The sequence below is a fragment of the Epinephelus moara genome, chromosome 5, assembly GCF_006386435.1.
Source record: "Epinephelus moara isolate mb chromosome 5, YSFRI_EMoa_1.0, whole genome shotgun sequence".
NCBI classification, from domain to species: domain Eukaryota; kingdom Metazoa; phylum Chordata; class Actinopteri; order Perciformes; family Serranidae; genus Epinephelus; species Epinephelus moara.
The window spans coordinates 14,541,683-14,568,516 of NC_065510.1; the positions used below are offsets into that span (position 1 = coordinate 14,541,683).

Consider the following 26,834-nt stretch of genomic DNA (forward strand, 5'->3'; position numbering starts at 1 on the left):
CTCCAGGCACATGCAGGTCCCTGGCACTTCACAGCTTATTCCTTCCACACCTGGACTTTATACATGCGACGTCTCGATCGGGATAAACTGATTGAGTGTCTTTCTGCTGGGGGACGAAAGGGGGGAGGGATTGTTTCTGATCAAATGATCTTAAAGGTAAGAAAAAGTCATGTTGTTTTATGTTTTATATAGTTACTGTATGAGGCAGTCATGCATGTATCAGGTAAGACTGGAGTATGCTTGTACAGTTTCAGGTTGTTGCTACATAAAATAATACTTGCAATAATATCATAGTGAATTAGTAAATAAAATACAGGACAGTAAAGATAGGTCACTTTAAAATACAAGTAATCTATATATTATGGACTTCCTATACGTACAATATGACGCATGGAAAACAAAAATAAAAGGCACTATACATGACAAAGTAAGAGGAGATAAAAAAAAAAGCTGCAATGTAGGCCTACTGTATGATTAAATGCAAAAACTGTGCTCAGTCCAGATTTGATGTTTGTTCTATAGTTTCCTGTGACATAGTTTGAAATGTATGTAGATTGTGCATGTAAGAGTGCCATGCTAATGTTTAGTTTGAAATGTAAACGTAAAAAAGTGTTCTCCATGTCACTGTTTTACATCTACAGTACCTTTAAGTGGGTGCTGGCTGTGTGGGTGGTAATGCACACTATATGGGTGGCATTGCTGGGGGCTTTGCCCTGTGCTTTTAGAGCCAAACATCCAGACTCCTCTGTTAATATAACTGCTAATATAATGCCTGGTGAGTTCGGTTTGGTCTTTCACATTATAGATGGTTGGCCTAGGGCGCTAAATAAATCCATGTTTAACAGTTAGTCATCCCAAATGATGTCTCCTATAGTCAGTGTAAGAGCAGCACAGTGACTCTTTTATATTCCACATATATATGTATATGTTATTAAGTAATGGGAATATGATTTGGAAGCAAAAACATTCAGTATAATGTGTAGAGTTAACTGGTTTCCCTCATGTTTTACAAAGATACAGCAGAAAATTTACAAAATGTCTATGTATGTAATGTTTGTTCTGAACAGCAGCTACTGCAGCCACAAGGAACCATCACGGGTTAATGCTAAATGCTAGAATGTAGAGTAACAGTGAACTTCAATGTCTAAAAAATGTTTTCTAACATAGCTAACATTAGACACCACATGCTGCTGGTCATACCACACTAGAAAAAGCTACAGCAGCAAACCCCTGAGAGTGTACTGAACTAAGAAACGATTACTTATAAATTTACTTTTATTTGTACACTCTAAAAAAATTATTCATGGGGTTAGTGGCTCACACCTCAATAAGTTTCTCAGCATATATAAATTATGTCTGTTTCATTGACGTGTCTTAGTCACAACATGTTTTAAAATAAAATAATGAAAATAATTTGGAATTGAAATAAATATCAAATCAAATTTATTTATAAAGCACATTTAAAACAACCAGAGTTGACCAAAGTGCTGTACAATAAAATAAAAAATAATAATAAAATAACCTCACTTGTTAAAAGCAAAATGTCAGAGAATAACATAACAAACCCAAAAATATGCATAAATAAATTAGTATAAATAAATAAATAAAAAAAGCACAGAACAGTAAGAGCTGAAGATAAAATATAAAAAAATAAAACCATTAAACCTTAAGAACAATCAAAGACCTTAGAAAACACCTGGGTCTTCAGCTTAGATTTTAATGTGTCTACAGAGGGGGAGCACTTAATCGAAATAACTTAGGATATCCTAAATAAAATAGTTTGACTAACTATCAACACAACTTTTGGATAAATATTAAGTTGACTCAACTTGAGTAATTTTTGCGAGTTTAAAGCAAATTATATTAGTTGTACTAAACTAATTGAGTTTATCAGATTATAAAAGACCCGCAGAATTTACTCAATGACGCCGGAGTTGGAACAACTTAAAAAGATGCATGCAAATTGTTAACGTAATTTTTTAAAGTTGAACCAATGGATTCTTTTTTAAGAGGAACAATGTGTAAGTTTTTCTTTTAAGATTGGATTCTACAACTGCATTCATTTTACAGTCACAAACATTACTTGAGGAGTGTGTTTTGGGGTTTTCTTTCCCACAGGTCACTATATAAAGTCTGTCATACTCTCAGTTATCTGTGCCTACAGAGTGAATCCTCTTGGTTGACCCCTGTAGTGTGATTCAGCTGAAAAACAATGATGTGACTTTCTAAAACTCCCATGTGTAACATTTGAAAACTCGAGAGTCTGGTGCCCCCTGGTGGCAGTATGATAAACTACACTGTAGCACACCACAGTCCATGCTACCACCTCCAACCATCCCCACCAACCAGCCAGGGTACTCTGAGATTAATGGGCCAACAGCAACACATAATCACATGCTTTATATCATTGCTTCCTTACTTTATTTTGGAGGGGATGTCACTTCCCAGAGAGTGGATATTATCATCAGTGTATGCCTCTGCTCCGCCTTCAGTAATCAGTTCAGTTCATCTGTATGACTGCTGGGCAAAGATTCTATGCCATAACCCCCAGCTATGACTGAAACCTCATACTGCATCCAGCTGTAGTGATGTGCCTTTATACTGTAGATCCTTTTTGTTAAGAGGAAAGCCACATTCATCAAGTGAGTGCGGAGCTACGCCCTCTCTATACAGCTTCAGGTGAACCCTTTAAATCAATGGCATGTTGGATTCTAAAGAGGCCTTTCCACAGGAGACGGCTACAAAGGAGAGAAATATGACCACACCAAATGAAACTGTATGAAATGAGGAGAGGACTGTGTGTGCCTCAGGGTACAGTAACTTTCCAGTTAAATGTAATGAAAATCTACCTTCTCCACAGTTTTCCTCTTTCATATTTCACACATTATAACAGTCCATTTCTCAGGATTGCTTTGTCACAGAAAATAACAGTGTGTATTTTTTTTCCCCAACAGCTGGCATTGGATGGACAATCTAATTACAGCTCAGACTGACAGCTCCGGGGGAAGTGTTGGAGGAAGTAGCAGAGGTAAGAGCTGAGTGGTGGCCTGTAACTGTGGCTGGATTGACATATGAAATTGCAAAGTAAGCTGTGACATCATTCATCTTTGTACCCTGGCATTCATCATTTTCTGTCGCCTACACATGCATAACAATAGCTCATTTTGTTACGCATACATTGAATGGTAGATTGTAAAGTTAAAGCTGCACTAATCAATATTTTTTTATATCAAAAATGGATGAGCTATTGAGCTTTTTAGCATCTTTAGCTCATTGTTTTGGTTTCTGACTGTTACAGTTTTGGCTCGATCTCCCTTCTTTCATCAGCCTTATTTCTAGACACGGCAGGCAGCTCTGTTCAGGGGGAAAAGCTTTGATAAACATACTGTTTGCCACTTGCCCAGAATCAAACTAGGGGTAGACCAACAAACAACAAAGCTTACAGTCTTTAGTGAGTCATAGTTGCCTTTCCAGTGGCTTTTTAGCAACCAAACATAGGTGTTCTTTAGCAGCCCGTTGCTGTGTTTCGCAGGGGATTGTGCCCCTCAAACATTATCTTTTCCTAACCATACCCAAATGGTTTTGTGCCTAAACCTAACCACACATAAACTATAGCTTTGATAAATGTAAACAAGCATAATAATAACGTATCTGGGGGTGTCGGGGACTTAGTGGATAGAGCAGGCGCCCCATGTACAAGGCTGTTGGGTTTGACTCCAGCCTGTGGCCCTTTGCTGCATGTCATTTCCTCTCTCTCTACCACCTTCACACCTGCAAAAACGGCCAAAAAATATCTTTAAAAAAATTAAAAAATAATAATGATCTGCTAAATAATAACCAACATGTTCTCATCCAAACGCCTCAAATATCGCTGTTTGCTCAGTGGTCTTTTACGTCTACATATGATACGCTAGATATCCTCCTGCGTCTGTTTTTGATGGTCCAGGACGCTGTCACTTTACGCCTGTTACATGCATTGTGTCTTTTCAAAATACACTTCTGTATTAACAGGAAATGTAAAGTTTTCTGCTTGTTAGATGCATACAGTTAAAAAAAAAAAAAACTTACGTCAGTAAAACACCTCGTACTTACGTTTACTTTATTTATGTGTCAAAAGTCCCTGGTTAGGGTTTAGGCAACAAAAGCCCATGGTTAGATTTAGAGACAAAAACAAAATGGGTTGGCTCAACATTCATATGTGAAGCGAACAGTGGGCTCGCAGGTGAAAGTCCAGGTTTTGTTGGGCCTATCCACCTCACCTCCCACCCAACCTATAGGGAATTTTTCTGCTCCTTATATTACATTATTACCAGCGTATCATAACACCATAAAGGGTGCAGCATCAGTCTAAAACATTGTTATAAATTTACACAAGAGGTTCCTTTTTGCGTTGGTGTCTGATGCAGAAATCAGTGACCAATCTGTGGTATTTGACGACTTTGGAATGAGCAACCTGGTCTCACTCTGAAGTCGTCGAAATCCTGTGTTTGAGCACTGACGTGCGGTGTCAGATACCAATGTACAAAGCTATCCTTTCATGTTGGTATAATACGTGGCCGGTCAGCAGCGTCGGGGGAAACGTGTCGGGACAAGAATGAAAGTCAAGGTGGCGAAAGTCCGAGTGGGGCGGTCAGGAAGGATTGGTCCAATAAACACTGACTTTCACCCAACTTTCACAGAGAAAGCAATGTTTGCGCTCCGTAAGAATATAAAGCCACACCCTTTTCTTTTTTCCTAAACCCAACCAATGTGTGTTAGTTGTTGAAGGAAAAAAATGTCAATACTTAGTGTTGTATGGACGTAGTAAGTTTATTTTGAAAGAGACTGTATGTAAATGGCAAATTTCCTGTGAAAACTGAACTGTATTTTGAAAGAAGACAATGCATGTAACAGGCAGAACTTGACACGGTGTCCCAGAACATCAACAACCAACACACCTAGGGTACCTTTCACGTAGTACCTGGACAAAGTAAGCCCATGACAAAACGTTGATATGTGACGAGGTCGGAGTGAGCATGTGTTGGAAGGCCTACAAATGTTATGAATTTGTGGTTTGCAGGAACATACAATGTCAACATTTATTCTGGTGACTGGGTTGTGATAAGTCAGTGTTTTATTTACAGCTTGTTTTTCTGCTTTCAGGTGCCAAAAAAATCAATAATTGCAGCCCTAAAGTATGTTGTGGTGGGCGAAGAATTAAAATTACATGCCACTAGAGGGAGCTATACTGTGAAGCTTCCAGGTGACAGCTTATCATGTTTATTAGATGAGAAAGTTTATCATCCACAGCAGCACCAGCAGCAGCAAGTATGTTGTATGTACATGTCATAAATCAGCCTCATATAAGAATGGAAGGATTTCATGCTATACAGTATTAAGGCATGTTCAGGCACACTACTAAGACAAGCAGCAGCTTACCTTGGGAATGTTATTATATGACCAAAAAAAAAAGTTTAAATAGGTATTCACATTATAGGTCAAATATGAATGTTGCCTGTGCAGTCTTGTAGCTGAAACTGGATTTAGGCAAATGGGTATTAGACATCCTCAGCCCCTGCAGACAATGCCGTATTTGACAGGGGCTTTGATAAGATATGACTTTGACAGATGAGATAAAAACATATTTTAACAAAAATTTGATGAATGATCACTGTGATGTATGAGGAGGTAAATCCACCTGTCTTTTACCTTCCTTCATTTCGTCTAGGGGATCTGTCCCTGAGTGCAGGAGGGTCAGGTGAGACAGCTGCATCAGGAGGCTCTGGCGGCACAAGCAGCTCAGTTCTGATCACATCCAGCAGCTCCGGTGGCTCTGGAGGCTCCGGAGCCAGCAAGGGCACCGGAGGCATCAGCATCACTTCTCTAGGAGCTTCCTCTGCCATATCCTCAGGGGGAGGGGGTTCAGCAGCCTCGGGGGGTTCAGGGGCTGGGGCAGGGTTAAAGGCTGCTAAAGGCAAAAGGGAAGGGGGTCTAGGTGCTGTGACAGTCTCAACAGTGACAAATACTGGTTACGGTTCAGGAGGATCTGGGGAGGCAAAGAGAGGCTCGTCCTCAGCGGTCACTTACTCACCTGTTCCAAAGGAGAGGAAGAATATGACCACCATGGCAACAGCTCTCTCAGATGTCTTTGACGGTAGGCCATAGAGTCAATTCAATCATGTTGCTTTACTGAACTGTCTGGTCTTTTTAAGTAGTTTGAGGGTCTAGCAGCACTACTTTACAGCATTTGGAGAGGTTAGGATACACTGAAGGCTAATACCGTCTTTATTTTGTCGCTGTTTCAGAGAGTTCAAGCACAAACTCCTCTCCAGAGTACAACAGGAAGGAGTACGGTAAGTTTTACAACAACCTCAGGGAAACTGTGGAATGTGCACATGTATTAAACTTTCTTTTTCTTGTAGGTATTTCAAGTTCTGTCTCCAGAGGGAGAACTCAGAGCAGAGGTACACTGGATGCTCTGACACAGTACACTTGAAGGATCAGTGTGTAGGATTTAGTGACATCTAGTGGTGAGGTTACCATAGACTGAAAAAATAATGGATGTAGCTACCGTGGCGTCACCCACGGGCTTGTGGGCTCCTGTTTTGAAGCCTCCAGTTTGGCATTTTGGGCTACTGACATCTGAATGTGGAGCTGTGGAGGAGCGAGGGGTTGAGCTGACTGAGAAGCCGAGGACACTATCTGCAGACAGCCTGTCACTCAAAGTGGCCCTGTCCATAATTATGCATAACTTTAAGCCTTAATATAATGTAAACTGAGTTATATGAAAGTTCACCCATGTACAGTTGTCATGAGGGGGAAAAATTATCTATAGAGGCCAAAAATGTTTATTGTACCAGGCTTCAAACATGTTTATTTCTGCTGTAAAGTCAGACATTTCAACATGGTGTCTATGGTGATTGAGTTGTTCTGGAGCCAGCCTCAAGGGGCCATTAAAAGAACTGCAGTTTTTGGTACTTCGTTTTTGGCCTCATTTTTCAGCCCCGGAAGTTGCAGCTTGTTTGGCACCAACTTCCCTCCCCTCATCCCTCCTTTTCCAAGCGTGTAGCAGAATCTATGGTTGCCTTCAGGTAACATAAAAACGCCAAAGGCCTTCTCTCGAGCTAGAATTTGGTTTGTCTGTTCTATGCTGTAAAAATGTGGAGGTGCAACAAGGCAGGCTTCGTGGAAGAGGATTAAGAGTTCAAGTCTTAGTCTTAGAGTCTTAGTTTAAGGTGATTAAACACTAATTAAAGGCAGTTATGAATATTACATTCAATTTCCAATTTGCCAAAAGATCCTCCTAAATCCTGCACACTGAACCTTTAAGTGGATAAAAAATAATAAAATAATACAATTTAGAGCATTACTTTGTAGATTGTTATCATAGGTTAAAGCAATAAGGAAATTCAATGAACCATTTCCCCCTGTTGTTTAGAGAGTCAGATCAGAGCCAGGCTTCAGAGTGCCTCTCCTCCAGCAAGCTGTGAGTATGACCCCTCATGGCCATGCATATCCACATATCTGATCCTAAGGAATTCAATTATGCTGCAGCAATATAATCATGAAATATAGTCAGTTTGAATTTAGAGTAAATGGTAACTAAGACAGAGTGGTCGTCCATATGATGCCCACTGTTGGCTCTGCTGTGCAGGGACGGAGCTGGACGACGTGAAGCGTCTGCTGAGAGGAAACAACTCCACCAGCACCAGCCCCACTCAGTCCCCCAACAACACGCTGCCCATCCCCAAGAAGGCCAGCATGGAAACTAGGACCATGTCTGAGAGCTCAACTGCAGGTTCAACTGAGCAGCTGTCAGATTCATACACATGTGGTTTATAAATGTTGTTTCCTCTAATATATGAAGTTATGTTTTTTTTTTAGATAACCTGCATTGTGCATGCCCTCACTTTTTAATTTTTCACTTTTCTGTCTATCATCTTTCTGTCTTCCTTACTAGACCACTATGGCAGCATTTGGTCTGGAGGTGTGAGCAGTGGCTACAGTTACAACACCAACCCCAACAACCTGTCCACGACCTCCATCCTTTACCCGTCAGGTCAGTCAATGACAATGACATCAGCAACCAACTGCTGTATCTAACCATTCTCAATGAACTGTTGCAGGCCAGTTGTTATTGTAATATTCAAATGCAAGTTTTTTAATGCATCAAGAAGAACATATAAAATTGAATTTACCTCAGTTGTATTGGGTTTCAAAATTTGATTTCTCAAAACACCAGCTCATAAAACTATCTGCATAGCTACATACCACTGAGGTAAAAAATCTTTCTTTCTGTGATTTGGGTGAACTGACCCTTTAAAGCTAAACGAACAGCAAAGTGGGAAAAAAATCTGAGTTTTTAGTTAACTAAAATAGCAACACCACAGTATAGTCAAATCATGGCGGACTGTAGCCTGAAGTGTTAATGAATAGGAACAGTCAACAAATAACAAAATGTGTGTTTGTAGTGCTAATATTGTGATATAATGCAGGACGCTGTGACAAGGCTTACCTTACAGGGCAAGAGAAAATTAACTTTGAAAACATGGCGTCCTAAACAGAGCAAATCTCGTCCACGTCTCTGCCTCACGTCCACACCGATGTTAGTGGACATTTCTTTCCAAGAATTTGCAGCCATCTGACATCTGTCTTTTCAGTGGTCTTATGGGTTGAGGGACTTGTTGGTAAAAGTACAAAAGTATTTGCATTAAAATATTCTTAACGTACCACAAGTAAAAGAACTCATCTTGCAGAATGGCCCATTTCAGAATCACATATATTATATATGAGATACACTGTCCATATACAGTGCGTTCCTGCTCGAGATTAATCTAATTAAATATGGGGAGATAATATTAAATAAAAAAATAACACTATTGAAATATAAGTTATTGAGTATATTTTTACTTGTTGTGTGAGATGATAGTTACAGGTGAATAAGGCAGTTTATTATGTACCATGTACATTTTTATTTGCTGTGCCGACTGTGATGGAAGATGGACACATGCGATTCTGTTCTGTCTGTACAGGAGTTCAGAACAACCTGACACTGGGCTCTCCCTCCATGAGCAGTCTGTCTGTCAGCAGCACTGGTGAGTGTCTGTCTGTCATTTCCACATCCTCAGCTTGGCACTGACAGTAGATAACTATATTGTTTCCCTCTGTCTCAGTTCCCGTGTACGGAGTTCAGAATAACCTGGTCAGTACCACCCCCACTGTCCTCTCTCCCACTGGGACCAACGCACAGATAGGTAAAGTCAATGTTAATATCAACCTAATATTATTTACATCATTATTTAATATTAAACTAATAATATGTTACTGCGACAATAAAAATGGGAAAAAGTTTTAGATACTATGCTTAAATGACATTTCAGGTGTTAATATGTTGTGTCAGTTTCACTAAAAAAAATGGTGAATGAACAACCAAACAAATATCAAAGATGCATGTCCTATAAGCTTTATTATTCTAACAAATATCACAGTTTAATATTCAAAGCTTCTATTGAAACGTTTTGAAGGAAGTTCTGATATCTGTCATCAGATTTGATGATGTCATCACCCTAAAATTCCTTAAAATAATCCTCAGTTTCTCAATTTTAATAAAGTAAAGTATCTGATGAAATGAGTTAGTCTTTTTCTTTATTAAATTAACTTTCTTTATTGAATCGATACACTCCCTATGTGCACCACAAGCACATGAGCAGATAGTTTTCTGACCTTGATGAAAATGTTGTCCAACAAATATGGATTACAGCAGTTTTGGAAATGATTACAACTATTCTTAAATGATCAATAAATGTTAACTTGGACTTTACAATGCTCTGGAGTTATTAGAAAAGTTTGGATCACACAAGTTGGAAACACTATGCAGCCACCACTGGAATATAATTCTACAAACAGTAACACTAATACATTTGAATGTTGATTTAGGATTTGAATGTTTAAATTATGAATGAAGCTCTGAAGCTTCGAACCATTTGGTCCAGGCCTAGCTGTAACATGTTTTAAGAATCAATAATTACTGTGTAAATTTGTGTGTTTGTCTCCTCACAGTTTATGGTGTGCAGAAAAATGCAACTAGCACTGTAATCAGTCCAATCACAGGTGAGGTGGTGGAAAATTATCCCTTACATTAGGCGTTACATTCATCATGCAGTATAATATAGTATGGTGAATAAAATAATGTTATATTAAAGTACATGACAGGGACTTTAGCTAGGTCCCTTTGGATGTGTAGTTGTTCTAAAAGTCTTAATCACATAGGCATTAGTCAGTTTTTATGTTGTATTCAGGGACTCCACATATTTTCATGGAGACATTTCTAGTTTTCCATGACTTTTTAAAGACCCATAATAAAATCGTCATGACCATCACAATCTGTAAGAACTGTAGAATGTACTGTACTCCAGATGTTAATCATCTTATTATAATCATTGTATAAAGAAAGCTCATTACATGGAACGTTATCCACACTGTAACAATGAATTCCACTTAAACAATATTCCATAACTTTTCCAAAACTTTCAAGGATTCTACTAATACCATGACTTTTACAGGCGGCCTGAAAATTGAGATTTAAAAATGACATTTTCTAGGCTTTCTATGACCGTGGGAACCCTGCTTATTACTGGATGCTAATTAGTCACAGTATATACTATATTTGGGTTTTTAATGTCTTATTGTTTGTTCCCCACAGTGAGACCCAGCAGTCCCATCAGTGACGAGGCCTCGGGCAAAGATTTTAAGTTTGTGCTGATAGAGAAGGAGAACGCTCCTGTGAAGAAGGACACAGAGTGGCTGGTCATGACCAAAGACACAGGGAAGACGTTCTTGTCTGCTGCACCTGTTAGTGCCTCTGGTAATACTGAATACTACTACTGCTTATATTAGTACTAACACTGACGTACTTCCTCACTGCCTGTTGTTATTACGGGCATTTGAAAATCACCACAGATATATAGTTGTTAATTAATCACATGTTCTGTGTTGTAGCTGCCTACTCTGGGGATTCTTTACAGAGAGAGAAACAGAAGGTAGCATCTAGCACAACAGAGGAAGGAACAGATGGTAAACTTTACTTTAGATGCAACAAATCTTAATGGCTTTCAGATGTCAATATATACATTATATTTCTTATTTGGCATGTAATTATCTGCTGTTTCTTTCTTTTTTAAGCTGCAGCCCTAAAAGTTGCTACCAAAGACAAAGCCACCTACGCAGGTACAGTATACAGTCCTATTATTTTCTTTTACTATAATCTGTTGTATTTCCAGGTTGACAGTCAAATCCTGCCAGTTCCCCACCAAAAATATGTACAAGTGGAGTGTTTAGAGGTAGGGGTAAAGTAAAAGGAATAGTTTAATTTTTTTTTTTTTTTTTTTAATTTAAAAATTTAAAATTTTAAGAAAAATGCAGCAAGTTAAGAAAATGTAAGAACTATAAAAACTACAAGCTGATACAGTAAGAAACTTATCTCAGAAATATGGCGATGAACATAAGTTTCTCCTAATTTATTCTAAACACTACCACAGTACTAAACTTTAAAGCTGGGGTAAGTGGAAATCTGGAAAAGACAATGAAAACTGGCAGGTTTGAAAATAAAACCTCCTCCTGCATGTCTCCCCTCTCTGTCCTAAGCCTCTCCCACCAGACGAGCACCGGAATATGTATGCGCTTCATACAGTAACACAGACATTGATTTATTTAGTCTTATTTCATGTAGAGCTGCACACAGCCCCTCCTTGCATTGCTCTTTCTCTCTGACCACAAACTCCCTCCACCTCACTCCCCACCGCTGTGGACTGTTTATCCAGGTGTAGAGCAGGCCGATGCTCAGTAGACTAAGCTTTAGTTGGCTGCTGTGGCAGTTTGAATTTGGCCGGTGTAAATGCCCCAGCACTGGGTTTCACAGCAGGCTGATGGCCAGCGGCAGCATCAGGTCTAACCTGTGTAACAGCAGCAACAGAAAGTTTAGTGATCCAGAGGGAAGTTGCAGCTGTCCAGTCCCCCCAGAGTTGGGGTTTGTGCTGACTGGATTTGGTTTGCTGCGGCTTTTGATTGGGTGGCTGTGTCTGGAGCTGCTGCCCGCTCTCCTTCCAGTATGGCAGTCTACAACAGTTGGGAGTAACGCGGAGTGCACACTGTGATTTGTAGCTCTATAAATATGAAGTTGAAGTTGAAGCCATGAGCCTTTGCCTCTGGATAACACAAGGCTAAACTGCCAGCAACATTTTTCTCTGAAACGCTTTGCCAATATTGAGTTTTAATGTCAGACTCTCTTTTAGTACTTCCTTTTTGGGTTGCTTTGCAGTGTAGACAGTTGTTGCCAATACTAGAATAGCAGCTTCCTCTGCAGGATTCCCTGCCATGGAATCAGGCTTTTACTGGAGGGATGTGCACATACATCTGTATTTGTATGAAAAGGCAATAGGGACACCCTTTTTAAAATGACCTGTGATTTGCCAAAGTCAAAAACAGAACCAAGTGGAGGTGCAGAAGTCTAGTTTTCTTTCAGTCCACTTGAATTATAATATGTCAAAGAATGTAGAAGATGTAGAAGAATCTGAACCTGTCTTTGAACTTTTTTCTTTCTCAGAGATCCGTAAAGATGACTCACCCTTTAGCTTCTGCTCCTGCTGCAGCTGGTGGAAATGGCTGCTGGGCCTCCTGCTCAGCCTGCTCCTCCTCCTCGGCCTTCTCTTTGGACTCATTGCTTTGGGTAAGACGTGTATCACCACAGCAGCATGTTTGGTTTTTTTTTACCTTCATAAGAGTCACTGAATCATCTTCTCCTTGACCTCACAGCTGAAGAAGTGAAACGCCTTAAGAACCGCGTCGATGCTCTCGAGGCCATCACCAGCACTACCTCAGCCAGGTCCAGCCGATTGTCAGCCTCCTCCACTGGTGTTAACATCATCGACCCGCTGGACTCGGCGTACATTGACAGGAGTTCTGCTGGATCCACCCTGACCCGCTCCGACAATGGGATCTACCTGGGGGCTGCTGGGCCAGGGGGAGGCGCAGGGACAGGACCAGGACAGGACAGCGCTGCCTTGCAGAGAGCTGTTCAGCAGCTGGTCAGGGCTGAACTCCGCTCGAGTGCTCTCAGAGGTATGAACATACTCAAAAATCAGCCCATCCGCTAGTGAATCAACCTCTTGGACATTCCATTGATCCTAACATTTTTTCTACTTCTAGAAACACTTGCGTACTCACTAAAAGGGGAAAGAGGAGATCCAGGACCTAAAGGCATGTTCACACAAATCATAAATAATTCGTAAATTGATATTTTGTCTGTATCCATCATGTGGTTGTCTGTTTCTTTGCAGGTGATCAGGGGCTGCTGGGACAAAAAGGTGAGGAACTGTCCTGCATTTGAATTCAGAATGTATTCAGCAGTGTGTGATATACAGCAAGCTCTTTAAACTGGAACTGACGGCTATGAACTGGTCTTTTACAGGTGATAGCGGATTCCCTGGTCTGCCAGGTGAGACTGAAAACAAATGTGTTATACAGCTTTTCCCCCTCACGGAGGTGACAAGCTCCATTCCACTCATAAAATCTTATTTCTTCAGGCCCTCCTGGTCCGATGGGTCACCCAGGATTGGATGGACCGAGGGGACTAAAAGGAAATGCAGGTAGTGTTGAGTTTAGATCATCGTCTTTGATCTTTTCGGATGAGCAGACACTAGGAAAACGAATTCACTGGTTTGGTCTCTCCTCCTTTGTTACCAGGTGAACCAGGCCCAGAGGGACCAGCAGGCCAGAGGGGCCGGGACGGACCGATGGGCCCCCGAGGAGAGGCTGGAGCACCAGGTTTTGGAGAGAAAGGAGACAAAGGTAGAAAATACTTAGGTCACCTATCTTCAAACATGGAAAGTTCATTATTGACTTTAACACTTCTTCTTTGATACTGAAACCTGATTTTAACAGGATCTCAAGGCGAGGCAGGACATCCTGGTCCTGCTGGCTCTCCTGGACCTGCTGGGCCGAAAGGTAAGGTCAAACAAAGGTCATGGTGGAGTTATAAACTAGATTGGATAAAATTTAAAGGACTATACTGTCGTTGTTGAATATTTTAGGCCATGTACAAATCACTTCACCTTTAAATCACTACTCACTATAATAACAGATGCCAAAAGCAATAACCACTATGATTTTTGATTTTAGGTGCCATGGGAGATCAAGGTGCCTCAGGAAGCCCTGGTAAAGACTCAATTCTACATGAATTTATGATTTCATCTGTTATTTTCTTTTGATTGGATGTGTTAGAACTGTGATCATTTGTGTGCAGGTGCTCCGGGTCCAATGGGTCTCCAAGGTGAAGCAGGAGCTCCAGGAACAAAAGGTGGCCTTTAGGTTTTGTCTTGTTTTTATTTTCATAAATCCAAATATAAGAGTCTTACATTGTCACAAAAAACAAACTATATGAATGTGGTTAGAACAAATGACACCTCTTATAAAAGACTAAAATATATAGAAATATTAAGTTACTGCATCTTGGCAGAACATTGATTAACATTGATTAATGAGGATTAAGGGGGTTGAAATGTCACTCTGCATTAAAATCCTTCTAAACTGAAGCTGCTTGGTATGTGGACTTATTTGCTTTCCACATTGCCAGATGTTTATTTGGTCCAGTGCCCACTCCATTGGACCGTGGGATGTGTATGTCTTTTGTACTATTTTTGATGCCAGTATCAGTTCAGACCTACTTTCTAAGCGTGCCTCTGACACTTTTAAAATGTTCTTTAATGCAGGTGATCGAGGAACACCAGGGCTGTCAGGGATCAAAGGAGATCAGGGAGAGAGGGGATCACGCGGCCCAGCAGGTGTGTTTCAGAAAAGCTCTACACATCATGAACTACATTATTGACATCCATCACAGCAGCAAACTTGTGATCATGCCATTTCAAAAATATGTGCCATTTATTTTATTAAAATGTATAAATATGAAATAATTCTGCTAATTTTCATTTAAACAGAAGTTGTTACAGGTTAGAAAAGGGGGTTTGATTTTGATGGTTCTTGTTTTCATGGTTAAAGGTGAACCAGGACAACCTGGACCACAAGGCCCTGCAGGGCCAAGAGGATCTAAAGGAACTACAGGTGAGGGGGAACATCACATGGTAGTGAAATACATCAATGCTGCATCAAATCTCATCAGCTGAGTTTATCCTGTTGGTGCCAACCATTATGGCAGAGTAAAATCCTAGTTTATTTAGGGTTGCTGCTGAGGTGAGGATTGTGCTGTAATCTAGAGTCTCTCTGAATGCAGGTGACACAGGTTTAATGGGACTTCCCGGGGTGAGAGGATCACCAGGAATTCCTGGAGATGTTGGGCCCCCAGGTACGTTTTTTGGTTTATGTTAGAATTACTTGACTCAGTTGGATGGAAACTGAATATGTAACGCAAATATGTAAATCTGACAGAATAGACCAATAATTTCATCAACTTCCGCCATCATTAGATTCACCACTATCATGTCTGATAAAAAGCTTATACACACTCTTTACTTCTAAACATGTTTAGGTCAGAACTACCTACCTATGACTGTGAGGGAAAGTTTCATCATGTAATCAAACATAACACTGTCTTTCAGGTGAACCAGGACCACCTGGTAAAGTCATCGCTCCAAGTAAGACACAACAGCACTTGTAATAATTAGACATTGGATTTAAAACACAAACACACAGTTGTAAATGTAACTGGTGTTTGTCTCTTGCATTTTGTTTCTAGTTGGCTCCAACACTGTGGCCATCCCTGGACCACCAGGACCTGCTGGGCCTCCAGGTCCTGCTGGAACCCATGGCCTCTCTGGTCCAGTGGGCCCACCTGGGATCCCAGGACAACCCGGTAAATTCAAACTCTTGACACTTGTTAAGCATCTGGGATGGGTCAAAAACTGACAGATGGATTTAAGGCATGTTGATACATATTGAACAGGCTGATTTTTTTTGTCTCCGATGATACATTGATATCATCTTGTAGGACCTCAGGGAGAACGAGGAGAGAAAGGAGAAAAGGGAGATCAAGGAAAACCTGGCGAGCCTAGTAGTGTCATAACTTCAGAAACTGTCAGTTCCACCCGACGCGACAGTGAGTACCTCTCTACTTCTTAAAAGGTCTAGTGTGTAGGTCGTAGTGGCATTTATCAGTGAGGTTGCAGATTGCAACGACTTAAACTTCTCCCATGTGCCAGACATGTAGGAGAACTATGGTGGCCAACGTGAAAATTAGAAAACGTGAAAATGCTAATGGCCCTATCTAGAGCTAGTGTTTGGTTTGGTCCATTCTGGACTAAAGTAGAAACAACATGGCGGATTTTAAAGTCATGAAAACACAATGAGTCTTATTTTCAGGTGATTATACACCATAGAAAACGTAGCTATGAATATTATATACAATATCTGCCAATATAGCCCACTAAATGTAACCTTTAATCACTTAATTTGGCATAATTTGGTGGTAGTATCAAGACTAGATAGACAGCAATACCTAAAGCTACATCCTCTATGTTTTCATTTTTAACAGGACTTTCATCAGCGGCTCCACTGCCTGGCCCACCAGGACCTCCAGGTCCTCCTGGAGCACCTGGTCCTCAAGGTCCTCCTGGTATGTCAGAGCATTTCCAAACAATTAGAATAGGTGCTTGGATAAATGTTATCATTGTTCAAATGCTCCTGCAACTCTTCTTTAGGTGAGGCTAAACAGGGTCCTCCAGGACGAAGAGGTCCTGTGGGAGAGCCAGGTAAACAAGCATCTTGCATTACATGGACTGACAAATAGATACCTAGGTCATCAGCATACAGGATGATTTAGACAGAGTCAAATTAAAATGTTATATTTTTTTCTGCCATTCTCACAGGAATTGGTTTACCTGGACCTCCAGGAGAGAAAGGAGAGCCTGGCAGCTTTGTGCCTACATCAGGTTGGTGAAAGAAATCTCGCTTCACATGTAGTGTAGGTCTTAAAACAGCTGTCATCTTCATTTTCAACTGTCTTTGCTTGATATGTTTGATGTGTTCTCACCTGTTTTGTCCTAGAAACCTTTTTTGCTGGCCCACCAGGACCAGCAGGACCCCCAGGCCCACAGGGCTCACCAGGTAGGTCTGACAAATGAGATGCTTCTTAAAACAGTGTGTTCATTCATGTCTTAGTTTTACTGTTTAGAACTTCTGGTTCACAGAAATGGTCTTTCATCTTATCGTTCATTATCCTTAGGTGACCGAGGACTACAAGGGTACCAAGGTGAGAAAACCACTGCATACATCTTAGTGTTTAGAAGGTACATATTTTTAAAACAAACATATCTTTAAAATGTAATGCTGATTGTTCAAGGTGAACCAGGTCAACCGGGTCTTCCAGGGAGACCAGGGGAACCAGGCACTGGTATGTGAACCACTTTGATTTTAGGGGGTCTTGCTTCAACACTTACTTTTTTGTAGGTACTTTTTTGTGAGGTTTTAGAGGAAATATTTTGATGTTCTCCACAATATTTATGGACATTACTTCTTAACACAAGCTTCTAACTCTTCCAGGTTTCCCGGGTCACCCTGGACCTAGGGGGCCTCCGGGTCCACCAGGCCCAGAGGGACCAGAGGGGCCAGATGGGCCACCAGGCCCAGAGGGACCAGAGGGGCCAGAGGGGCCACAAGGACCTAAAGGTAAACTCAGCCAAATATTTTGATCCTCTCTGTTACAAATCCTGTTCTTTTGCTCATGTGTTATACAGGATTAGGTCTTTATCAAGAAGTCTCAAACACTGGAGTCCGTCTCTCATACTGCTAACATGTTCCTTGCAGGTGATGCAGGAATACCTGGTGCCTTGGGAATCCCCAGGGTCTCTAGTGGTAAGACCATCCTAAATATCATATCAGCTCATGTATTGAGACAGTATCTCAGTGCCATGCTTTTAGAAGGTCTGCAGGATACAAGGAACCACAAACAACTACAGTTGATGAATGAGAAACATGTCAATCAAACATGTTCCAAAAGATCTATCCTTTTATTAGTTCATTATGAAAATTCTGATCATTAGGGGTATCTGTCAGTGAGCTCTGGAGGGACTCAACAATATTGACCTATACCATAACCTATACCCTTTCACATTTTGGGAAGTCATTTGACATAGGGTCAATATTAAAGAATTGGCTGATTGAAACTTAAACAATTTTACACATCAAAGTTTACTTTGAAGTTTTGATGCTGGAGACCACCACCTGTGTGGCCTCCGTAGCCTGCTCCTCATCTCTCTGAAGTGCCGCTACTGGCATAACAACACCTGGATCTCTGCTTGAACTGTCTGACAGAATGTATGCTGTCATACCAGGTGGCTCATTCAGTCATGGCGCCCCAGGACCACCCGGACCACCTGGTCCACCTGGTCCTCCAGGAAGAGATGGAAGTGGATCAGGATCAACTGATGTGAGCCAGCACATTGCAGAGTACCTTCAGAGTAAGCTATATATTTATTTGCTTTGGTTAAAGTAACAGTAAGATTAAATGCAACAAAGGGCTATGTCAAATGATCTGTATGAAATAACACTGTCTTGGCACACAGGTGGTGGCATCAGGCAATACCTGGCTGGACCTCCTGGACCTCCTGGGCCTCCAGGGCTTCCAGGAGCCCCAGGGGCCCTAGGGCCCGCAGGGGACAGGCTGGTAGATGATGTGGCCAACCGTGTTATCAGCTACATCCAGGGTATGACCAATTACATAATAATGTTACATGTATGCATGTTAAAACCTAAAGTTTTCCCACAGTAGTGAACCCCCCCTATAACATCTACCTTTTCAGCTCCAGGTAGAGGACAAGAGAGAGACAGGATTCCTGGCCCTCCTGGTCCTCCAGGTGCACCTGGCTCCATCTCTGTCAATGACATCATCAGTCTATTACAGCGTAAGTCTCATTTGAGGGTGGGTAAAACCCCCAAATTTCTTACAGATGGCAGATACTGTGGGAAGAAATGGCACTCAAGAAGTTTGTTGGTTTGATACCCGACTTTTTAAAGCATCACATGTGAGACTGCTCACCAAAGTGTGTCAATTATTTGTGTCCAGGAGAGGATGTAAGGAGACACATCGGTGGTACTCCCGGTCCACCAGGATCTCCTGGAGCTCCAGGCCTTGGGAGCTCCAGATTCAATACCCAGGAGGTAGCTGAACGTGTTCTCGCTCTCATGAATGGTGAGTGTTGCAGATGAACCTACTGGTCAAAAAGATTTTCTGTTGAAAGATAATCACTGATTGACTATTATCTGTTAACAGAGAAGGGGGTGGTAGGTGTCCCTGGTCCCCCTGGATCTCCTGGACTCCCTGGACTCCCTGGAAATGTGTTATCAAGTAAGGAACACAATAGTAACACAGAGCCACTCAGTGAATTCTGTTTTTTGAGCTCTTTGTAGAGTGTCTAATCTAAAGTCATCAGTATGTAGCGGCAATCTTAAGATAAAAGATGTCCATTTTCATTGTCCAACTAGCTGGGCATCAAGCACTTGTGGGTCCTCAGGGGCCCCCTGGTTCCCCTGGTATCCCTGGTCCACAAGGTCCACCTGGACCAGCAGGTCCCCCTGGACCAGCAGGTCCACTGAGCCCAACAGGATTTGGGAACTACATCAGTCCAGAAATTCATGACTATCTTCAGAGTGAGTCCAACTGAAATAATAGCTTCATCACTTAATTAGGAATTCATCTGGGAAAATATACTTTTATAAAATACATTTTGTCTGCCTTCACATCTGTTCCTTTATCCCAAAGGTGTTGCCTTTAGAGGCCTACCAGGCCCCCCTGGCCCCCCTGGCCCTGAAGGCCCCCCTGGTCAAGTCCACGGGCTGGTTTCCTATGCTGAGCATGCCAACAGAGAGACGCTTAAAGCAGAACAGCAATACTTCAATAGTGAGTTTAAAGGAATACGTCACCAATTTAAAACTGTAGAAAGTTACAAAATTTAGCATTTAAAATAAGGTGTGAGACCTGTGACTGAGCTAATTCTTAGTCCTAGACTTGTGCAAGGGCATGAGTGGGTTTAAGAAAGCTTTGGGGTAAAGTATTCAAAACACATGGTAGTGTTTTCTGCTACACACCAACAAATGACCTTGAAATTAACTGTAGCTAAGTAATTTATTTCTGAAGTCATGCTCTATTGTGTTTTCTCCAGGTGACAGAGCGACAGGAGCAATGTTTGGACTTCCTGGTGCTCCAGGCCCTCCTGGACCCCCAGGACACAAGGGAGAGCCAGGTGTGCCTGGTGCCAGGGACTGGAACCTGGATACTAGAGACTACTCCAATATGGCTGTCAAAGTAACTGATTACATTAAATGTAGGTGATCCAGAGGAAGTGTATTATGAACCTCATCACAAATGACAGTTTTTCTCTCTTTGAATATTATATTACTACTTACCTCTTCACTGTCCTCCATGTGCAGCCCATGGTCTGCTGCGTGATGTTTTGAGAGACTCTGAACGTCTTGTTCAAGGACCTCCAGGGCCTCCAGGACTTCCAGGAATGCCTGGACACAGCCAATGGGTTAGTTCCCTGGAAAATGTTGTGGACGTGGTTGAATACATCAAATGTAAGTCAATACGAGCTTTATGTGCTTTTACAATCGAGGGACTACCATTAAGTTTAAGAGGCCCATGAAAAGACATCTTTGTTGATAACGTGTAATTTCCAGCCCAGGGTTACAGATCAGGTGAAATACATCAAATACAAGAACATAGACTGCATAAAATAATGGACGTAGCCACTGTGGTGTCACCCATTTGTCTGTGGACTCCCGATTTTGGAGTTTTGGTCATTGCAGATTTGGATATTTGGTACTAGTTATGTATAACTTTAGACCTTAATAACATTTGAATGATGAGTTATGTAAAAATGTACCCCCGTAAAGTTGTCAGGAGTGGTGAAATTAGCTATAGAGATCAAAACTGTTTTGAAACGGCTTGACTCCTTTGTGTTTTCTATTCAAAATGTACTTCATTGCCCTCACACTAGAGGTCTTTGCTCATGATACAGAATCATTTTCTTCCAAACTGACGATCTAAATTGTTTTCTTAGTGTTTCATGAAACCAGTGTCGAGATAAGCTTATGCTTTATGCTTAAAGTTTTCTGTCATTTGCAGCCCGTGGTGTGTTGCACGACATCGTAAGGGATTACAGCAGTCGTGCCTTCCAAGGACCTCCAGGACCACCCGGCCCTGCTGGCCCCCCTGGATATACTCGGTGGTTTGGTTCCCATGGAAACGCCACAGATCTGTTGGAATACATCAGATGTGAGCAAGTGTACCATGTTACAAATCTCAAATCAAAATCTACAATAAAACACAAGTGTTAGAGGTCCTGCTTGACACTTTTCCTCACCTTGTCTCTGATTTTACAGCTCATGGTCTGCAACGTGACTTTGAACGTAACCACAATGAACGAGCCGCCCAAGGACCACCGGGACCACCTGGCCCCCCAGGTCCCCCTGGATACAGCCGATTGTTTGGCTCCCACACAAATGTCACTGATCTAGTGGAATTCATCAGAGGTAAAGATCCAGGTAGCCAAAATAACCTGGCCCAGAATCGGCCTGAACTTGGCATGCCGGATGCAATTAGCTGGGCTGGATCCGGTTGCCTGACTTGGCTAAGATTTTAAATGAATGTCACCCCAGAATTGGGCCAAATCAGCTGGCCAAACATTGGCCTGAACTTGGTATGCTGGATGAAATTAGCCGGGCCACATACTTGCTAAATGCTACAAATACAAAGAAGAGGGATAAAGAAGCTAAAAATGGGATAATTAGGAATTCTGATAACAACTGACTTTGTCCTCCACAGCACATGGAGCCATTGTAGGACCACCTGGGAGACCAGGACAGAAAGGGGACATGGGATTCGCAGGGCCAAAGGGAGAGAAAGGTAGATCTGAAAAATTCTTAATGAAGAAAGTGGAGTTTGGAATGAAATATTAAGTGAATTGTACAATTAATAATTAGTTTCATAGTGTTTTTTCTATGCAGTATTTGAGTTTGCTATTTGCTTTTTTCCAGTTAAATCAGATTAGAACAATTTACTTTGAAACATCTAAAAAATGGGATGTTCCATGTCAAGAATCAACTCTTTTGATTACTTTCCTTTAATGCAATTTCCCACCATTAGTCTATAGTGACGATTCATTATGCCTTTAGCTAGTGGTTCTTCCTGATCAGCCCAAATTTGAAAGTGATCTACTCTGTCTGTGTGGACACAGGTGAACGAGGCCTTCCTGGTTTAGAGGGACGCAAGGGACAAAAAGGTGACAGAGGTCAGTCAGCTTGATTTAATGGTTAATGATTTGACACAGGCCTGGATTTTCCCTTCAAACTAGTCCTAAAATGTTACATATTGAATTTAAAAAGTACATTTATAGTTAGATAATCACAGCTGGATTGTGACTGATATGTTTAAGTTGAACCCCATGATCTCATTCTCAAATAACAGGCACTAAAGAAGTGTTAACTACCATGTAGTATTGATAGTTATAATTATGGGTTTTAGATGAGAACATGAACAATTAAATTTTGACAATAAAAAGGATAATTGTTTTGCTAGTAATGATTTTGAATGTTTGATTTAATGTGCTGGAACACGCAGGAGCACAATGATGAAAGCAGGCTACATTAATACAACACTTAATCAAACTCTGCGTGTTGTTTTTCAGGAGAATTCACTCTGACAACTACAAGAAGGAGGAGGGACGTCGGTGTGTAAGAGCCAACTTACTGCATACAAGGAACTTTAGGTGAAATTCAGTTTATGTGGAGTCCGGTGTGTATAAATGTGGTGAATGTACTGTAACACACAGCAGATGTATTTCATGAATTTAACTGTTTTCACAAATGATTTCTGATTTTATTTTTATATTTCTGAATATGTTTTGCTGAGTTGTCTGTGTGAAATCAGGGATTATGTATAGCTTTGAATTATTTGAATGTTTGACATACTGTATTGAGGAGTGTCATTCAGAGGGGTGATATGTTTTATTTTGTGGGATTGAATGAAGAGTTGTCTTTTGCTTACCTTTTCATGCTTGTGGGCATTTCCTAATTAGACCATGTTTTGTAACTTAAATGTTTTATATGCAGTTTTTTAAAAGAAGTTTTAAAGGGTAATTTCTGTATTTTTCAACCTGGACTCTATTTTTTCTATGTGTTTGTGCCTAAGTGACTAATGGCAATAACAATTTTTAAAACTGGCCCAGCTTTGAGCATGACTGCTGCACATGGCAGCAGCAAAACAGGCTGTAACCACTCGGGGCATGTTTGCACCGTCAGTTACGTCCGCTAAAAGTGCTTGTTTTTGTCACTGACAGGTTCAGATTGTTAGTGTCTGCCAACAGTTTGGAGATGATCCCTACAGAGGTCACCAAACCCACCAGGCTCCATTCAAATAAACAGCAATTTTATCATCATAAAAAAGTACTTTATTCAAAGTCGACAGAGACAAAATAACAATTCCAACAATCACCAACTCTGATTTGGTCGAAATGAACCCTTAATTCACCCAGTTAGATGCGAGTATGCTGGATGTATACATGCTTAAATTGCTGTTTATTTAAATGGAGTCTGGTTGGTTTGGCTATGGCGATTTTGGCGCTGTTTCTGGTTAAACAAAAAGGATCCTACTCATTCACAGAAAGGTCTATCTCTGTAGGGATCCTTTCCATGATGCTGCCAGACACTTTCACCAATCTGAGCCCGTCAGTGGCAAAGAAAAACTTTTAGTGGATGTACTTTGCAGCCTGTTTCCTCGTGGCTGGCTGTAGAACTCTCACTCAATACTGGACCACTTTCAAAATTGTTGTTCCTATTAGTTTTTTAGACACAAAAACACTTGGTAGAATCACATCAAGGACTTGAAACAACAGCAGCAGTAAAGAGGAAAAAGTTTATTTACAGCAAAATGAAAATCTACATTACACAGACCTTCTAAAAACTATACATTTATTTTAAAAATGCATAATGATTTTGATATGGATATCATTGTTTTCAGTCAACATTCAGAATTTAATCAATTTACTCTTTTCTTGTAGAACCTAACCGACCGACAGAACGAGAACTGACAGGAGTGATTATGTAATTATATTTCTGTACGCCGCAAACCAATGGGTGAATGAGCTGCAGTACAGATGCTGCAGTTTGGGTGGTACGTTTTCATATAAATAGCTACTGAGAAAGTTTTGTAAAAAGGTGCACAGCACTCCGTAGTTTTTTTTGTTTTGTTTTTCTTTTTGTACATAACAGTTGAGTTATTTAAAATACTTTTGACTAAGTGTAACCCTTGATAGCCAATCGTAAGAAAATGAGATGAGAAAATGAACCAATCACAAGTCAAGATGGCCTAAACCAGTCAGGTCCACTTTGTTTTTAACACATTTGTTTTTGCAACTGCTTCAAATTGCTTTGACCTCACTCATAAAACATCAGCCTCGATAAACAAAAAAATTCTAAGAGCTCATGTTCTGTTTTTCTTTCTTTGAACACAGATGCAATCACTCTGACATTGTTAATATGCTTCATACAGTCAGAAACAGAAGACTACAGTTGGCATAAAACCTAGAGTTTGACCAGAATCTTTAAAGGCGGTCATATCAGGTACACAGTATATCCATACCGCTGTTTTGAAGTATTAAGGCTATTAGCTAGCACGACAATGAAAATGGTATTATCATTTCAATAAAAAGAGGAAACAAAAGCCATGCAGGCTCATTCATGATACACCTGACAGCAAAATACCTCATGAGGAGGAGTATGAAGAAAAACCAGAGCAAATACAAAGGATGCATCATCATCTGTCACTGCAGGTTTAGGCTACGTTTGGACTGCAGGTTAAAGTGGCCAAAATCTGACTTTGCTGCTCATACCGTATGTGACTCACATCTGCTTTTTAACGGCAGTGTGAACAGCACAAATCGCATGGAATATGATCTTTTGCATGTGCATGTCAGCTCAGGACTGTGACCACTTCACACTGGAGTCTGACATTGGCCACATTTAAAAATAATGTGAACAGCCAAACAAAAATATCAAATCTAAGCACTGAAGCTTACAGTGTGAACGGAGCTCTTGTTTGAATTAGCTGAATTCAAAGTTATTTTTTTGTTGAATTTGCTTGGTGAGTTTCCCGACACACACTCCTTGGAAACTCTTAAAAGTGTCACATTATTTCCAGAATCGACACCAATGAAAACCGCTCCTGTAGATACATAACTTTAGCTCGACAACAATAAAGTGGTGTTACCTAAAAATAAAAAAACAGAGCAACAAACAGGTACATAAATGCTTGTTCAATAGTCTTTGTTTCTGCCACCACAGTGATTTCCTTCGTGTCCAGTTAACAGTGACCCTTTGTCTCTGTATGTAAACACCGCCTCTACTGTCTGCATCTAAGAAACTCGCCACCACGGCTTGTTGCTAAATAGTAATCTCAAGTCTTGTGCTCCGGACAGGAAGGCAATCTGAAGAAAAACCCTGAAAGAAGGAATCATTTCATTTCCTAAAGCTTATTTTGAAATCATGCATTATTTCAACCTTTAATCACAAGCTAAACGTCTAAAAGAGAGAGATGTGATTTCATAAAAATATACTGAATCATCAGTCCTTCAACAGTGATATTAAAAATGTGCTTTCTCCTTTATCAGAAATACATTCTACTTTATGATCAATTACGAATGATACGTTTGCTAGTTAATATTTAACCGAATGAAATCATCAACAGTACGTTTACGTGGTATAAAAACGCTTTCCTTTTTAGTGCAAATGTCTAAATGAGAGAAGAATTAAGCAGCAAATAATTATCACACACTGCTTGGATTTAAAAGCCAAAACCATCAGATTCTACAGGCACTGGATCCTTATGAAAACAATTCAATCACAGACAGAAGGTTGGGCAGAGAGCTACGTCACTGTGGTGGTTCTGAGGTCAAACACTTCATCCTTCAACATTCTCCTTCAAAATAACCGTTATCGTGTGACAAGACGAGGGGGCTGAGCAGAGCTGCAGACTGACCAACAAAGTCCTGAAAAAGAAATTCTCTTGTCACCCTCCGACAGTTTCCAGAGGGTGAGGGCAAGGCAGCACAGGCTCGGTCTTTACTGTCGGTGTGTGCGCGCTCATGTCCATGTGCAATGTGTGTGTGTGTGGAGTGTGTGTATGTCTGTGCGTATGTACGTCGGCTTCGACTAGAAACCAGTGGAGTGGACGCTGGGGATGGGGTAGAACTTGGAGATGCGGCTCTGGGTGGAGGGGTTAAGGCACTCCGACTCTCCGCTCATCTTGAAGAACACTTCCTGTTCCTGCAGCTTCCTGGCAAACTCCTCCTCCAGGGCCTGCGGGACGCACACAGAAGCATGTTGGTGTCATATTAACAAATGACAGCCTCAGACTCTAGATATATTTATGTGTTAACTTTTGACTGTCTTATTTTGGGTTTGTAAAGTCACACACCTGCGGCTCATCACCTGCACCTCACCTATATGACCTGTGTCTTCCTGAAGTGGACTCCTTCCTAGGATCATGAAAATTTGCTTGTGGCTGTTGTACACTGTTTTGTCTGTGCCCCTCCAAAATTTCATGGCTCTCAGAGTTACATTTATGAAGATACTCAGCCCTAAAAATGGCTTCCTGCCTGGCTGAGATGTTTTTTTTAGGGTGTGAAAATGACAACATTCCCAAGGGCAACTCTCAATATCCAGCAAATATATTTTATAGAATTATTTTTTTTTTTTATCTCAAACAGCATATATATGAATTTTGAACAAACTTGAGGTGGTAACAAAATCTAAATTAAAGGTTTTGGCCTGATGATGGCGCTAAATGAAAAGCC

The 26,834-nt window shown here is 40.9% G+C and overlaps 2 protein-coding genes across 4 annotated transcripts in view; one reads left to right on the plus strand and one right to left on the minus strand.

Annotated features, from left to right (window-relative positions):
• On the plus strand, positions 1-25,264 carry LOC126389889 (collagen alpha-1(I) chain-like). 3 transcript variants are annotated; one of them, XM_050043840.1, is made up of 52 exons: positions 1-156; positions 2,955-3,028; positions 5,708-6,133; positions 6,285-6,332; positions 6,402-6,443; positions 7,418-7,465; positions 7,634-7,777; positions 7,940-8,038; positions 9,012-9,074; positions 9,153-9,233; positions 10,039-10,089; positions 10,682-10,843; positions 10,978-11,052; positions 11,161-11,205; positions 12,581-12,703; positions 12,790-13,095; positions 13,183-13,233; positions 13,314-13,340; positions 13,445-13,471; positions 13,560-13,622; positions 13,720-13,824; positions 13,918-13,980; positions 14,155-14,190; positions 14,279-14,332; positions 14,745-14,816; positions 15,031-15,093; positions 15,263-15,334; positions 15,588-15,623; positions 15,725-15,841; positions 15,977-16,084; positions 16,520-16,600; positions 16,686-16,736; positions 16,854-16,916; positions 17,032-17,091; positions 17,210-17,236; positions 17,327-17,377; positions 17,527-17,652; positions 17,791-17,838; positions 18,318-18,443; positions 18,549-18,689; positions 18,786-18,887; positions 19,049-19,174; positions 19,256-19,330; positions 19,468-19,632; positions 19,745-19,882; positions 20,145-20,306; positions 20,413-20,559; positions 21,110-21,259; positions 21,367-21,516; positions 21,809-21,889; positions 22,221-22,274; positions 22,671-25,264. In XM_050043840.1, the coding sequence occupies exons 2-52, from the start codon at positions 2,965-2,967 to the stop codon at positions 22,718-22,720; spliced, it is 4,845 nt and encodes a 1,614-aa protein (XP_049899797.1). In that variant the 5' UTR covers positions 1-156; positions 2,955-2,964; the 3' UTR covers positions 22,721-25,264. The 3 variants fall into 3 exon arrangements, with proteins under 3 accessions (XP_049899797.1, XP_049899799.1, XP_049899798.1); XM_050043842.1 differs by lacking the exon at positions 10,039-10,089; XM_050043841.1 differs by lacking the exon at positions 6,402-6,443.
• Positions 23,883-26,834, minus strand: part of slkb (STE20-like kinase b) — a 27,622-nt gene continuing 24,670 nt past the window's right edge. Inside the window, exon 18 of the mRNA XM_050043843.1 lies at positions 23,883-26,337. Within this exon, the coding sequence (XP_049899800.1) occupies positions 26,191-26,337 (147 nt within the window). The 3' untranslated portion in view covers positions 23,883-26,190. The remainder of the gene's footprint in view (positions 26,338-26,834) is intronic.